The sequence below is a fragment of the Oncorhynchus masou genome, unplaced genomic scaffold (genome assembly GCF_036934945.1).
Source record: "Oncorhynchus masou masou isolate Uvic2021 unplaced genomic scaffold, UVic_Omas_1.1 unplaced_scaffold_638, whole genome shotgun sequence".
Lineage (NCBI taxonomy): Eukaryota > Metazoa > Chordata > Actinopteri > Salmoniformes > Salmonidae > Oncorhynchus > Oncorhynchus masou.
The window spans coordinates 340,001-354,463 of NW_027012811.1; the positions used below are offsets into that span (position 1 = coordinate 340,001).

Sequence of the window (14,463 nt, forward strand, 5' to 3'; positions counted from 1 at the left end):
GTGTGTGTGTGTGTGTGTGCGTGTGTGTGTGTGTTACCTGTGCTCCAGTGTGACAGCCTTGGGACAGGTGTTCTCCAGCTCTCCAGATTCAGCGAGTTCCTACAACAGGTATCAACACGGAGATGGGTCACTGGGTCACTGCAGAGGCCCTTTGTTCTACTGTACCTACATACTAACACACACCTACAGTCTGAATCACACACCTACAGTCTGAATCACACTAACACACACACCTACAGTCTGAATCACACTAACACACACACCTACAGTCTGAATCACACACCTACAGTCTGAATCACACTAACACACACACCTACAGTCTGAATCACACTAACACACACACCTACAGTCTGAATCACACTAACACACACACACTACCGTTCAAAAGTGTGTGGTCACTTAGAAATGTCCTTGTTTTTTAAAGAAAAGCTACATTTTTGTCCATTAAAATAACATTAAATTGATCAGAAATACAGTGTAGACATTGTTAATGTTGTAAATGACTATTGTAGCTGGAAACGGCTGATTTTTTAACGGAATATCTACATAGGCGTACAGTTGCCCATTATCAGCAACCATCACTCCCGTGTTCCAATGGCACATTGTGTTAGCTAATCCAAGTTTATCATTTTAAATGGATAATTGTTCATTAAAAAAACCTTTTGCAATTATGTTAGCACATCTGATAACTGTTGTCCTGATTAAAGAAGCAATAGAACTGGCCTTCTTTAGACGAGTTGAGTATCTGGAGCATCAGCATTTGTGGGTTCGATTACAGGCTCAAAATGACCAGAAACAAAGAACTTTCTTCCGAAATTCGTCAGTCTATTCTTGTCCTGAGAAATGAAGGCTATTCAATGCGAGAAATTGCCTAGAAACTGAAGATCTCGTACAACGCTGTGTACTACTCCCTTCACTGAACAGCACAAACAGGAAATCATTTCCTTTGTCTGGATAGGCCAGAAAACGTCACGTGTCGCTCCCCATGCAAATGGCCGCGCTTGAATAGAAGAAAAATCGGGACAACCAGCGCTTTTAAGGAGTGTAAAAGCAATTGATGTTGCGCCATTCACAGAGCCCACTGTACACAGAAGTATCGGTCGGAACCAGTCCAGAACTGCTCAGTCCCCCCAATTTTTTTATTTTATTTTTTATTTTTTACAAATGGAATGATTCACTTTGCCGTTGTAGTCGTTGGGATTCGGTAGTTGATCGCGGTGAATCAAATCCTGGGAATTTAAATTATATTTTGTGAGTCGAACAGTAACAGGAAAACAATTTAGTAGCCTCCCTTTTTGGATTATGGTGCTGTAAAACTTGTTTGGTGGATACCTCAGGTTGATCTGGGCATGTATTTAAATGAGACTCTGCAACTTAACAGCTGCTCGTCAAGCCTGCAGTGAACACATCTAAAAATGTAAGAAAAATATGACTCGAGAAGTACATTTCCTGAAGACAATTATGATGTGATTTGTGCTCGCGTCAGCTGTCTAACTATATTGTTCATGCTAGATTGTGTTAAATGTAGAAATGTAGTTCAAACTGAACAGAAGCTGAAGCAGATCAACACACTAAAGACAGGGCCTGATTACTTTAATAGAATGCTACACATAGAACATCCATTATGATGAATGACAGAACAATGCCCTTGAACATTATTATTATTATTTTTTTTTTAACCTTTATTTAACTAGGCAAGTGAGTTAAGAACAAATTCTTATTTTCAATGACGGCCTAGGAACAGTGGGTTAACCTCCTGTTCAGGGGCAGAACGACAGATTTGTACCTTGTCAGCTCGGGGGTTTGAACTTGCAACCTTCCGGTTACTAGTCCAACGCTCTAACCACTAGGCTACCTGCCGTCCCTACACTCTAACCACTTGGCTACCTGCCGTCCATACACTATAACCACTAGGCTACCCTGCCGTCCCTACACTCTAACCACTAGGCTACCTGCCGTCCCTACACTCTAACCACTAGGCTACCCTGCCGTCCCTACACTCTAACCACTAGGCTACCTGCCGTCCCTACACTCTAACCACTAGGCTACCTGCCGTCCCTACACTCTAACCACTAGGCTACCTGCCGTCCCTACACTCTAACCACTAGGCTACCCTGCCGCCCCTACACTCTAACCACTAGGCTACCCTGCCGTCCCTACACTCTAACCACTAGGCTACCTGCCGTCCCTACACTCTAACCACTAGGCTACCCTGCCGTCCCTACACTCTAACCACTAGGCTACCTGCCGTCCCTACACTCTAACCACTAGACTACCCTGCCGCCCCATGCTGTCAATAGTGCCATCCGTCTGCTGAAACCAATGTAGTTCATTAGAAGGGTATCCTGACGAGGACTCAAACCCTGGTCTTGGTCATTCTAAAACCACTACACCAAAAGGCTCAAATCTCTAGGTGTTATACCAAGGTTATTAAGTTGTTGTTTTTTTTACAAGGGTTACATTTATCATTTGTTTGTTGTTGTCCATGTTTGTTTTGTTTTTCGCTCGCTCGCCTCAGTTCTCTGGAAAAGAAAAATGCGTGTTTAACACGACTCACCTTGACAATGTCCAGTCCCCCTACGAGTTCTCCATTGACGTAAACCTGAGGGTAGGTGGGCCAGTTGGAGAAGGTCTTCAGCCCCCCTCTCACTTCCTCGTCTGACAGAATGTCAAAACTGCTGAACTGGATCGCATGGTCCTTGAAGAGCGCCACTATCTGACGGCTGAAGCCTGGGTGACGGGGAGAACACAGTGAGTTCGGAAACCCAGTGTAAAGACATGGCTGTTACACTGGATAGCAAGGTGCTTCAGTAGGACTACAATCTGACGGCTGAGGAGAAATCATCAGGTTGTTCGTTCAATGTTACTGTATGTTCATATGAACAACAGAGTCAGGATATTAAATCAGGTTGTTAGTTCAATGTTACTGTATGTTCATATGAACAAGACAACCAGAGTCAGGATATTAAATCAGGTTGTTCGTTCAATGTTTCTGTATGTTAACAGGAACAACAGAGTCAGGATATTAAATCAGGACATAATTGCAGATGAGTTTGGTCAGCAGCATGTTTGTTACCCTCATATAAAAAGGGCCATTTGGAAACACATGAATAAGACATGAAGTTAAAAGCTAAAATAAAGATGGTCCCAAACTCTAGCCTGGTATCATCACATTCATTTTTAAGTCATACAAAGTGTGTATATACATATATACAGTGGGGAGAACAAGTATTTGTCTCAGCCGCCTCCTGTCTCAGCCTCCAGTATTTATGCTGCAGTAGTTTATGTGTCGGGGGGCTAGGGTCAGTTTGTTATATCTGGAGTACTTCTCCTGTCCTATTCGGTGTCCTGTGTGAATTTAAGTGTGCGTTCTCTAATTATCTCCTGCTCTCTTTCTTTCTCTCTCTCGGAGGACCTGAGCCCTAGGACCATGCCTCACTACTACCTGACATGATGACTCCTTGCTGTCCCCAGTCCACCTGGCCGTGCTGCTGCTCCAGTTTCAACTGTTCTGCCTTATTATTATTTGACCATGCTGGTCATTTATGAACATTTGAACATCTTGGCCATGTTCTGTTATAATCTCCACCCAGCACAGCCAGAAGAGGACTGGCCACCCCACATAGCCTGGTTCCTCTCTAGGTTTCTTCCTAGGTTTTGGCCTTTCATGGGAGTTTTTCCTAGCCACCGTGCTTCTACACCTGCATTGCTTGCTGTTTGGGGGTTTAGGCAGGTTTCTGTACAGCACTTTGAGATATCAGCTGATGTAAGAAGGGCTTTATAAATACATTTGATTTGATTTGATACACTGCCGATTCTGCAGGTTTTCCTACTTACAAAGCATGTAGAGGTCTGTAATTTTTATCATAGGTACACTTGAACTGTGAGAGACAGAATCTAAAACAAAAATCCAGAAAATCACATTGTATGATTTTTAAGTAATTCTCCCAAGAACACAGTGGCCTCCATCATTCTTAAATGGAAGAAGTTAGGAACCACAAAGACTCTTCCTAGAGCTGACCGCCCGTCCAAACTGAGCAATCAGGGGAGAAGAGCCTTGGTCAGGGAGGTGACCAAGAACCCAATGGTCACTCTGACAGAGCTCCTCTGTGGAGATGGGAGAACCTTCCAGAAGGACAGCCATCTCTGCAGCATTCCACCAATCAGGCCTTTATGGTAGAGTGGCCAGACGGAAGCCACTCCTCAGTAAAAGACACATGACAGCCCGCTTAGTAGGCCAAAAGGCACCTAAAGGACTCAGACCATGAGAAACAAGATTCTCTGGTCTGATGAAACCAAGATTGAATCTTTGGCCTGAAAGCCAACCATCACGTCTGGAGGAAACATGCCACCATCCCCACGGTGAAGCATGGTGGTGGCAGCATCACGTCTGGAGGAAACCTGCCACCATCCCTACGGTGAAGCATGGTGGTGGTAGCATCATGTCTGGAGGAAACCTGCCACCATCCCCACGGTGAAGCATGGTGGTGGCAGCATCACGTCTGGAGGAAACCTGCCACCATCCCTACGGTGAAGCATGGTGGTGGCAGCATCATGTCTGGAGGAAACCTGCCACCATCCCCACGGTGAAGCATGGTGGTGGCAGCATCATGTCTGGAGGAAACCTGCCACCATCCCCACGGTGAAGCATGGTGGTGGCAGCATCATGTCTGGAGGAAACCTGCCACCATCCCCACGGTGAAGCATGGTGGTGGTAGCCTCATGCTGTGGGGATGTTTTTCAGAGGGAGGGACTGGGAGACTTGTCAGGATCGAGGGAAAGATGACAGGAGCAAAGTACAGAGAGATCCTTCATAAAAACCTGCTCCAGAGCACTCAAGACTTCAGACTGGGGCAAAGGTTCACCTTCCATCAGGACAATGACCCTAGGCACACGGACAAGACAACACAGAAGTAGCTTCAGGACAAGTCTCTGAATGTCCTTGAGTGTCCCAGCCAGAGCCTGGACTTGAATCCGATCGAACATCTCTGGAGAGACCTGAGAATAGCTGTGCGGCGACGCTCCCCATCAAACCTGACAGAGCTTGAGAGGATCTGCAGAGAAGAATGGGAGAAACTCCCCAAATACAGGTGTGCCAAGCTTGTAGCGTCATACCCAAGAAGACTTAAGGTTATAACTGCTGCCAAAAGTGCTTCAACAAAGTACTGAGTAAAGGGTCTGAATACTCAGTTTTTTTTATGTTTATTAAATTAGCAAAAATTTCTAGACCTGTTTTTGCTTTGTCATTATGGGGTATTGTGTGTAGATTGATAGGAAATGAGACATTTTTTGTTGTTGTCAATTTTAGAACAAGGCTGTAACGTACAAAATGTGGAAACAGTCAAGGGATCTGAATACTTTCCTAATGCAGTGGATCTTACTACTGACATGGGTCCACATTGGCATGGACAGGATCACTGGTTAAATATGAGACAGATACTGACATGGGTCCACATTGGCATGGACAGGATCACTGGTTAAATATGAGGCAGATACTGACATGGGTCCACATTGGCATGGACAGGATCACTGGTTAAATATGAGACAGATACTGACATGGGTCCACATTGGCATGGACAGGATCACTGGTTAAATATGAGGCAGATACTGACATGGGTCCACATTGGCATGGACAGGATCACTGGTTAAATATGAGGCAGATACTGACATGGGTCCACATTGGCATGGACAGGATCACTGGTTAAATATGAGGCAGATACTGACATGGGTCCACATTGGCATGGACAGGATCACTGGTTAAATATGAGGCAGATACTGACATGGGTCCACATTGGCATGGACAGGATCACTGGTTAAATAAGAGACAGATACTGACATGGGTCCACATTGGCATGGACAGGATCACTGGTTAAATATGAGACAGATACTGACATGGGTCCACATTGGCATGGACAGGATCACTGGTTAAATATGAGGCAGATACTGACATGGGTCCACATTGGCATGGACAGGATCACTGGTTAAATATGAGACAGATACTGACATGGGTCCACATTGGCATGGACAGGATCACTGGTTAAATATGAGGCAGATACTGACATGGGTCCACATTGGCATGGACAGGATCACTGGTTAAATATGAGGCAGATACTGACATGGGTCCACATTGGCATGGACAGGATCACTGGTTAAATATGAGGCAGATGTGTGTTATGTCCTTGACACATGAGTCAGTGTTTGAGAAGAGACTGTGACAGAGGGGAATAGACAGATGGAAACGAGGGGGAGGGAGAGAACGAGAGAGAGGAGAAAGAGGGGAGTAAGAGAGGGAGAGAGGGGAGAAAGAGAGAGAGAGGGGAGAAAGAGGGGAGTAAGAGAGAGAGAGAGGGGAGAAAGAGAGAGAGAGGGGAGAAAGAGAGAGGAGAAAGAGGGAGAGAGGAGAAAGAGGGAGAGAGGAGAAAGAGGGAGAGAGGAGAAAGAGGGAGAGAGGAGAAAGAGGGAGAGAGGAGAAAGAGGGAGAGAGGAGAAAGAGGGAGAGAGGAGAAAGAGGGAGAGGGAGAGAGAGAGGAGAAAGAGGAGAAAGAGAGGAGAAAGAGGGGGAGAGAGGAGAAAGAGGGAGAGAGAGGAGAAAGAGGGAGAGAGGAGAGGGAGAGAGAAGAAAGAGAGGAGAAAGAGAGGAAAAAGAGGGAGAGAGGAGAAAGAGGGGGAGAGAGGAGAAAGAGGGAGAGAGAGGAGAAAGAGGGAGAGAGGAGAGGGAGAGAGAAGAAAGAGAGGAGAAAGAGAGGAAAAAGAGGGAGAGAGAGGAGAAAGAGGAGAAAGAGAGGAGAAAGAGAGGAGAAAGAGAGGAGAAAGAGAGGGAGAGGGAGAGAGGAGAGCGAGCGATCAAGAAAGAAAGCGAGAGAGGCAGAGAAAAAGAGAAGGGAACAGAAAGAGGGAACAGGAGTAGAGGAGAGGAGGGGTGATATGTTGCCTGCATGTAGAGCCTGCAGTGAAACTCACATTCTGATACTTCATTCATTCACGGGGGAATTCATTATAAAACAGCTAGAGGCCCCTAACTAATGGTTATTCAGCTACATGCCACTATATTAACTTGTTTCTACTACACCAGGCCCAGCTGCTTTCTCTGGCTAGAGGCTCTCTATCCTAGACCCAGACACGCACGATTGATTGGCGAGGGGTTGTTGCCCCTCTCTCCTTCTCCTAAAGGGTCAGGGGGGGGTCGCGCACTGCAGACAGACCTTACAGCTCCAGGAAAAAGGAACATAAAAAAGCTGATTTCTTATTTCAAGGAAAGTTAGGTTATTATGCACACACACACACACACACACTCACAGGCGCACACGCACACGCACACTCACAGGCACACACACACACACACTCACACACAAACACTCACACACACACACACAGGCACACACACACACACACAGGCACACACACACACACACACACACACACACACTCACACTCACAGGCACACACACACACACACACACACACACACACACACAGGCACACACACACACACACACACACAGGCACACACACACACAGGCACACACACACACACACAGGCACACACACACACACACACACACACACACACACACTCACAGGCACACACACACACACACACACACACACACTCACACACACACAAACTCACACACAAACTCACACACACTCACAGGCACACACAGGCACACACAGACACACACTCACAGACACAAGACACACGCACAGACACACACACACACACAGGCACACACACACACACTCACAGACACAAGACACACGCACAGACACAAGACACACACACACACACACACACACTCACAGGCACACACACACACACACACTCACAGACACAAGACACACGCACACACAAAGAGTGTGTAATGTGTTAGGAGCATGTGTTTAACATGGTGTATGAGTGTGTAACCTTTAAATTCAGGTTTAGAGGGCTTCTTTAAAGAACGAGCGAGGTCGTAGTCACAGCCTCACGTGGCTCGGTGGGGATTAGATTAAACTAGAGTTCACAAACACTACAACTTGGCGTCTTTATGAAGATGGAAAATATTTAGAGATACATTTTAGTTTAAAATCTAAACCCATAAGTGTTATTTTTCACCTCATCCTGAAATGTAACGTTAGATGTTTGCAAACTGCCTTGAACCAAAAGCTGATACTTATAATCAGCGGCCCCTCCTCCACCACCAGGCCTGCCTCTCCTCCACCACCAGGCCTGCCTCTCCTCCACCACCAGGCCTGCCTCTCCTCCACCACCAGGCCTGCCTCTCCTCCACCACCAGGCCTGCCTCTCCTCCACCACCAGGCCTGCCTCTCCTCCACCACCAGGCCTGCCTCTCCTCCACCACCAGGCCTGCCTCTCCTCCACCACCAGGCCTGCCTCTCCTCCACCACCAGGCCTGCCTCTCCTCCACCACCAGGCCTGCCTCTCCTCCACCACCAGGCCTGCCTCTCCTCCACCACCAGGCCTGCCTCCACCACCAGGCCTCCTCCTCCACCAGGCCTGCCTCTCCTCCTCCACCAGGCCTGCCTCTCCTCCTCCAACCAGGCCTGCCTCTCCTCCTCCAACCAGGCCTCCAACCAGGCCCTCCTCCTCCATCACCAGGCCTGCCTCTCCTCCTCCACCAGGCCTGCCTCTCCTCCTCCACCAGGCCTGCCTCTCCTCCACCACCAGGCCTGCCTCTCCTCCTCCACCAGGCCTGCCTCTCCTCCTCCACCAGGCCTGCCTCTCCTCCTCCACCAGGCCTGCCTCTCCTCCTCCATCACCACCACCAATCCCCCTATTTCTCTCTAATTACCAGGCCTGGCCCCTGTGTGTTTTCCACAGCGGGAGCCTGTTCATGAAGACCACACCCCCACACTCTCTCTCTCTCTCTTTACCGCAGCGGGGTTCCTGGGGGGATCCCTTCATGAAGAGCATGCAGGGTGCTGCGTTGATCAGTCTCTTCAGACGCTCATTAAGGTCCTCTTTAGGGGGCTCCGCCCCTGGCCCGCCCAGCCCCCCCGAGCTGACCGACAGCCTCTGGACCTTATTGGTCAGCTCCGGGGCATGAGCTCCGTCCAGCCTGTCAATCTTCTGGCCACCCTGAGACCCACCAGAGGATGGTGGAGAAAGAAAAATAACATTAATATTTTAACGTAATGGTTTTTCTTTTTGTTTGCATGTTTGTATTATTCTAGAGGAGGAGGGTTGAGAGAGAGAGAGAGAGAGAGAGATCCAAGAAAGAGAGAGAGGCCGAGAAAAAGAGAGCGAGAAAGAGATTCAAGGACAGGAGTCCTCTCCCAGTTTAATGTTTGGCATGTTAAATCTTCAGTGAAGGCCTGACAGAACTAACTGTGGAGAAGCTGTAAACTAGGTTATTATGGTACTAACTGTGGAGAAGCTGTAAACTAGGTTATTATGGTACTAACTGTGGAGAAGCTGTAAACTAGGTTATTATGGTACTAACTGTGGAGAAGCTGTAAACTAGGTTATTATGGTACTAACTGTGGAGAAGCTGTAAACTAGGTTATTATGGTACTAACTGTGGAGAAGCTGTAAACTAGGTTATTATGGTACTAACTGTGGAGAAGCTGTAAACTAGGTTATTATGGTACTAACTGTGGAGAAGCTGTAAACTAGGTTATTATGGTACTAACTGTGGAGAAGCTGTAAACTAGGTTATTATGGTACTAACTGTGGAGAAGCTGTAAACTAGGTTATTATGGTACTGACTGTGGAGAAGCTGTAAACTAGGTTATTATGGTACTAACTGTGGAGAAGCTGTAAACTAGGTTATTATGGTACTAACTGTGGAGAAGCTGTAAACTAGGTTATTATGGTACTAACTGTGGAGAAGCTGTAAACTAGGTTATTATGGTACTAACTGGAGAAGCTGTAAACTAGGTTATTATGGTACTAACTGTGGAGAAGCTGTAAACTAGGTTATTATGGTACTAACTGTGGAGAAGCTGTAAACTAGGTTATTATGGTACTAACTGTGGAGAAGCTGTAAACTAGGTTATTATGGTACTAACTGTGGAGAAGCTGTAAACTAGGTTATTATGGTACTAACTGTGGAGAAGCTGTAAACTAGGTTATTATGGTACTAACTGTGGAGAAGCTGTAAACTAGGTTATTATGGTACTAACTGTGGAGAAGCTGTAAACTAGGTTATTATGGTACTAACTGTGGAGAAGCTGTAAACTAGGTTATTATGGTACTAACTGTGGAGAAGCTAGGTTATTATAAACTAGGTTATTATGGTACTAACTGTGGAGAAGATGTAAACTAGGTTATTATGGTACTAACTGTGGAGAAGCTGTAAACTAGGTTATTATGGTACTAACTGTGGAGAAGCTGTAAACTAGGTTATTATGGTACTAACTGTGGAGAAGATGTAAACTAGGTTATTATGGTACTAACTGTGGAGAAGCTGTAAACTAGGTTATTATGGTACTAACTGTGGAGAAGCTGTAAACTAGGTTATTATGGTACTAACTGTGGAGAAGCTGTAAACTAGGTTATGGTACTAACTGTGGAGAAGCTGTAAACTAGGTTATTATAGTACTAACTGTGGAGAAGCTGTAAACTAGGTTATTATGGTACTAACTGTGGAGAAGCTGTAAACTAGGGTTTATTCTCCTACTGATCCTGATACCCAGTGTGTGTTACCTCTCCTAACAGACAAGCACTTACCAGCAGCCTCGAAGGCTGATAGAGTCATCCCAAGGGCAGCATGCTACTTACCATACTGTACAAAAAAAATGAAAAATAGAACTAATGAACTTGACACGATAAATGCTTATTTCAAACACAGGTTTTTTTCTTCCAGTTTTCCGTTAAAAACGACAAGATAAATTCATTAAAAAAACTACACAACAAATGCAGCTGTGCTGCTGGCAGCAGCGGTTTGGGTCTCACGGTGAGTCCCCCTCAGACCTGGGTCTCACGGTGAGTCCCCCTCAGACCTGGGTCTCACGGTGCGTCCCTCTCAGACCTGGGTCTCACGGTGCGTCCCTCTCAGACCTGGGTCTCACGGTGCGCCCCCTCTCAGACCTGGGTCTCACGGTGAGTCCCCTCTCAGACCTGGGTCTCACGGTGAGTCCCGTTCAGACCTGGGTCTCACGGTGAGTCCCCTCTCAGACCTGGGTCTCACGGTGAGTCCCGTTCAGACAGTGAAGCATTCTACCTGCTCTACTATTACTGAACCTCAATTCCACCTCACAAAGTCTGCATTTCCTTCTCATTCAACTTCTCAAAGTATTGTCGTACAGTTCTGCTGTCGCTGGCCTTTCTCTGCCATTTGTCCAACTGTTAACGACGATGACGTAGCGGTGAAGAGTCGACCCCTATTTCAGGGGGTGTCAAGATTCAATTCCGCCAGGAATCGACTCCTAAGATCCAGCATTTTTTTGGAATGGGGGAGATGTGATTGTTGTCGTACTTCCGAGAACACAAAACCCTGGCATCTTTCATAGCGAGCTAGTGAGGGACGGAGCGAGAGGGCAGACAGGCCTCGTGCACGGTTCTGACTATATCAGCAATCAAAAGTTGTTGCTCGCAACGGAATAATGTTGCTCACAATTTCTTGGCTTGTAATGTCTCGCAACCTCAGTAAAGCAACTGATCAGGATATGTGGGAACTCCTTCAAGACTGTTGGAAAAGCATTCCACGTGAAGCTGGTTGAGAGAATACCAAGAGTACGCAAAGCTGTCATCAAGGCAAAGGGTGGCTACTTTGAATAATCTCAAATATTTGTAGATTTGTTTAGCATTTTTTTTGGTTATTACATGGTTCCATATGTGTTATTTCATAGTTTTGATGTCTTCACTATTATTCTACAATGTAGAAAATAGTAAAAAAAATAAAGAAAAACCCTGGAATGAAAAGGTGTCCAATCTTTTGACTGGTACTGTATGTAGGTAGGAAGATAGATATAAACTCAGCAACGATTTTTTTTTTAAGTCACTCACACTGTCAACGGTGTTTATTTTCAGCAAACTTAACGTGTAAATATTTGTATGAACATAACAAGATTCAGCAACAGACAAACTGAACAAGTTCCACAGACATGTGACTAACAGAAATTGAATAATGTGTCCCTGAACATAAGGGGGTCAAAATCAAAAGTAACAGTCAGTATCTGGTGGCCACCAGCTGCATTAAGTACTGCAGTGCATCTCCTCCTCATGGACTGCACCAGATTTGCCGGTTCTTGCAGTGAGATGTTACCCCACTCTTCCACCAAGGCACCTGCAAGTTCCCGGACATTTCTGGGGGGAATGGCCCTAGCCCTCACCCTCCGATCCAACAGGTCCCAGACGTGCTCAATGGGATTGAGATCCGGGCTCATGGCAGAACACTGACATTCCTGTCTTGTAGGAAATCACACACAGAACAAGCAGTATGGCTGGTGGTATTGTCATGCTGGAGGGTCGGGTCAGGATGAGCCTGCAGGAAGGATACCACATGAGGGAGGAGGATGTCTTCCCTGTAACGCACAGCATTGAGATGGCCTGCAATGACAACAAGCTCAGTCCGATGATGCTGTGACATACCGCCCCAGATTATGACGGACCCACCACCTCCAAATCGATCCCGCTCCAGAGTACAGGCCTCGGTGTAACGCTCAATCCTTCGACGATAAACGCAAATCCGACCATCACCCCTGGTGAGACAAAACCGCGACTCGTCAGTGAAGAGCGCTTTTTGCCAGTCATGTCTGGTCCAACGAGGGTGAGTTTGTGCCCATAGGCGACGTTGTTGCCGGTGATGTCTGGTGAGGACCTGCCTTACAACAGGCCTACTAGCCCTCAGTCCATCCTCTCTCAGCCTATTGTGGACAGTCTGAGCACTGACGGAGGGATTGTGTGTTCCTGGTGTAACTCGGGCAGTTGTTGTTGCCATTCTGTACCTGTCCCGCAGGTGTGATGTTCGGATGTACCGATTCTGTGCAGGTGTTGTTAGACGTGGTCTGCCACTGCGAGGACGTTCAGCTGTCCGTCCTGTCTCTCTGTAGCGCTGTCTTAAGCTTCTCACAGTACGGACATTGCAATTTATTGCCCTGGCCAAATCTGCAGTCCTCATGCCTCCTTGCAGCATGCCTAAGGCACATTCACGCAGATGAGCAGGGACCTTGTGCATCTTTCAGAGTCAGTAGAAAGGCCTCTTTAGTGTTCTAAGTTTTCATAACTATGACCTTAATTGCCTACCGTCTGTAAGCTGTTAGTGTCTTAACGACCGTTCCACGGGTGCATGTTCATGAAATGTTAATGGTTCATTGAACAAGCCTGGGAAACAGTGTTCAAACCCTTTACAATGAAGATCTGTGAAGTTATTTGGATTTTTACGAATTATCTTTGAAAGACAGGGTCTTGAAAAAGGGACGTTTCTTTTTTTGCTGTGTTTATACACACAAAATACATGACCGAAGGTATGTTGACACATCGAACATTTCATTCCAAAATCATGGCCATAATGTGGAGTTGGTCCCCCCCCCCTTGCTGCTATAACAGCCTCCACTCTTCTGGGGAGGTTTTCCACTAGATGTTGGAACATTACTGCTGGGACTTGCTTCCATACAGCCACAAGAGTATTAGCAAGGTTGGGCACTGATGTTGGGGCGATTAGGCCTGGCTCGCAGTCAGTGTTCCAATTCATCCCAAAGGTGTTTGATGGGGTTGAGGTCAGGGCTCTGTGCACGCCAGTCAAGTTCTTCCACACCGATCTCGACAAACCATTTCTGTATGGACCTCTCTTTGTGCACGGGGGCATTGTCATGCTGAAACAGGAAAGGGGCCTTCCCCAAACTTTTGCCACAAAGTTGGAAGCACAGAATTGTCTAGAAATGTCATTGTATTTTGTATGGTTAAGATTTCCCCTCACTTGCACTGGCCCAAACTATGAAAAACAGACCATTATTCCTCCTCCACCAGACTTTACAGTTGGCACTATGCATTGGGACAGGTAGCGTTGCCCTGGCATACGCCAAACCCAGATTTGTCTGTCGGACTGCCAGATGGTGAAGTGTGATTCATCACTCCAGAGAACACGTTTCCACTGCTCCAGAGTCCAACGGCGGCGAGCTTTACACCAAACCAGCTAACCCTTGGCGTTGCGCACGGTGATCTTAGGCTTGTGTGCGGCTGCTCAACCACGGAAACCCATTTCATGAAGCTCCCGACGAACAGATATTGTGCTGACGTTACCTCCAGAGGCAGTTTTAAACTCGGTAGTGAGCGTTTCAACTGAGGACAGACGATTTTTACGCGTTACAGCACTCGACGGATCCCGTTCTGTGAGCTTGTGTGGCCTACCACTTCACGGCTGAGCCGTTGTTGCTCCTAGACGTTTCCATATCTCAATGACAGCACTTACATTTGACCGGTGCGGCTCTAGCAGGGCAGAAATGTGACCAACTGACTTGATGGAAAGGTGACATTCTATGACGGTACCACATTGAAAGTCACTGAGCTCGTCAGTAAGG

At 46.8% G+C, this 14,463-nt stretch overlaps 1 protein-coding gene across 2 annotated transcripts in view; it reads right to left on the reverse strand.

Annotated features, from left to right (window-relative positions):
- The window catches only part of LOC135536580 (glutaredoxin 3-like), a 40,034-nt gene that overhangs the window by 12,228 nt on the left and 13,343 nt on the right, over positions 1 to 14,463 (reverse strand). For both annotated transcript variants that reach the window (XM_064962874.1, XM_064962872.1), the window contains exons 4-6: positions 8,875 to 9,079; positions 2,558 to 2,730; positions 38 to 99 (exon numbers count right to left, since the gene is read on the reverse strand). In XM_064962874.1, the coding sequence (XP_064818946.1) occupies positions 38 to 99; positions 2,558 to 2,730; positions 8,875 to 9,079 (440 nt within the window). The remainder of the gene's footprint in view (positions 1 to 37; positions 100 to 2,557; positions 2,731 to 8,874; positions 9,080 to 14,463) is intronic.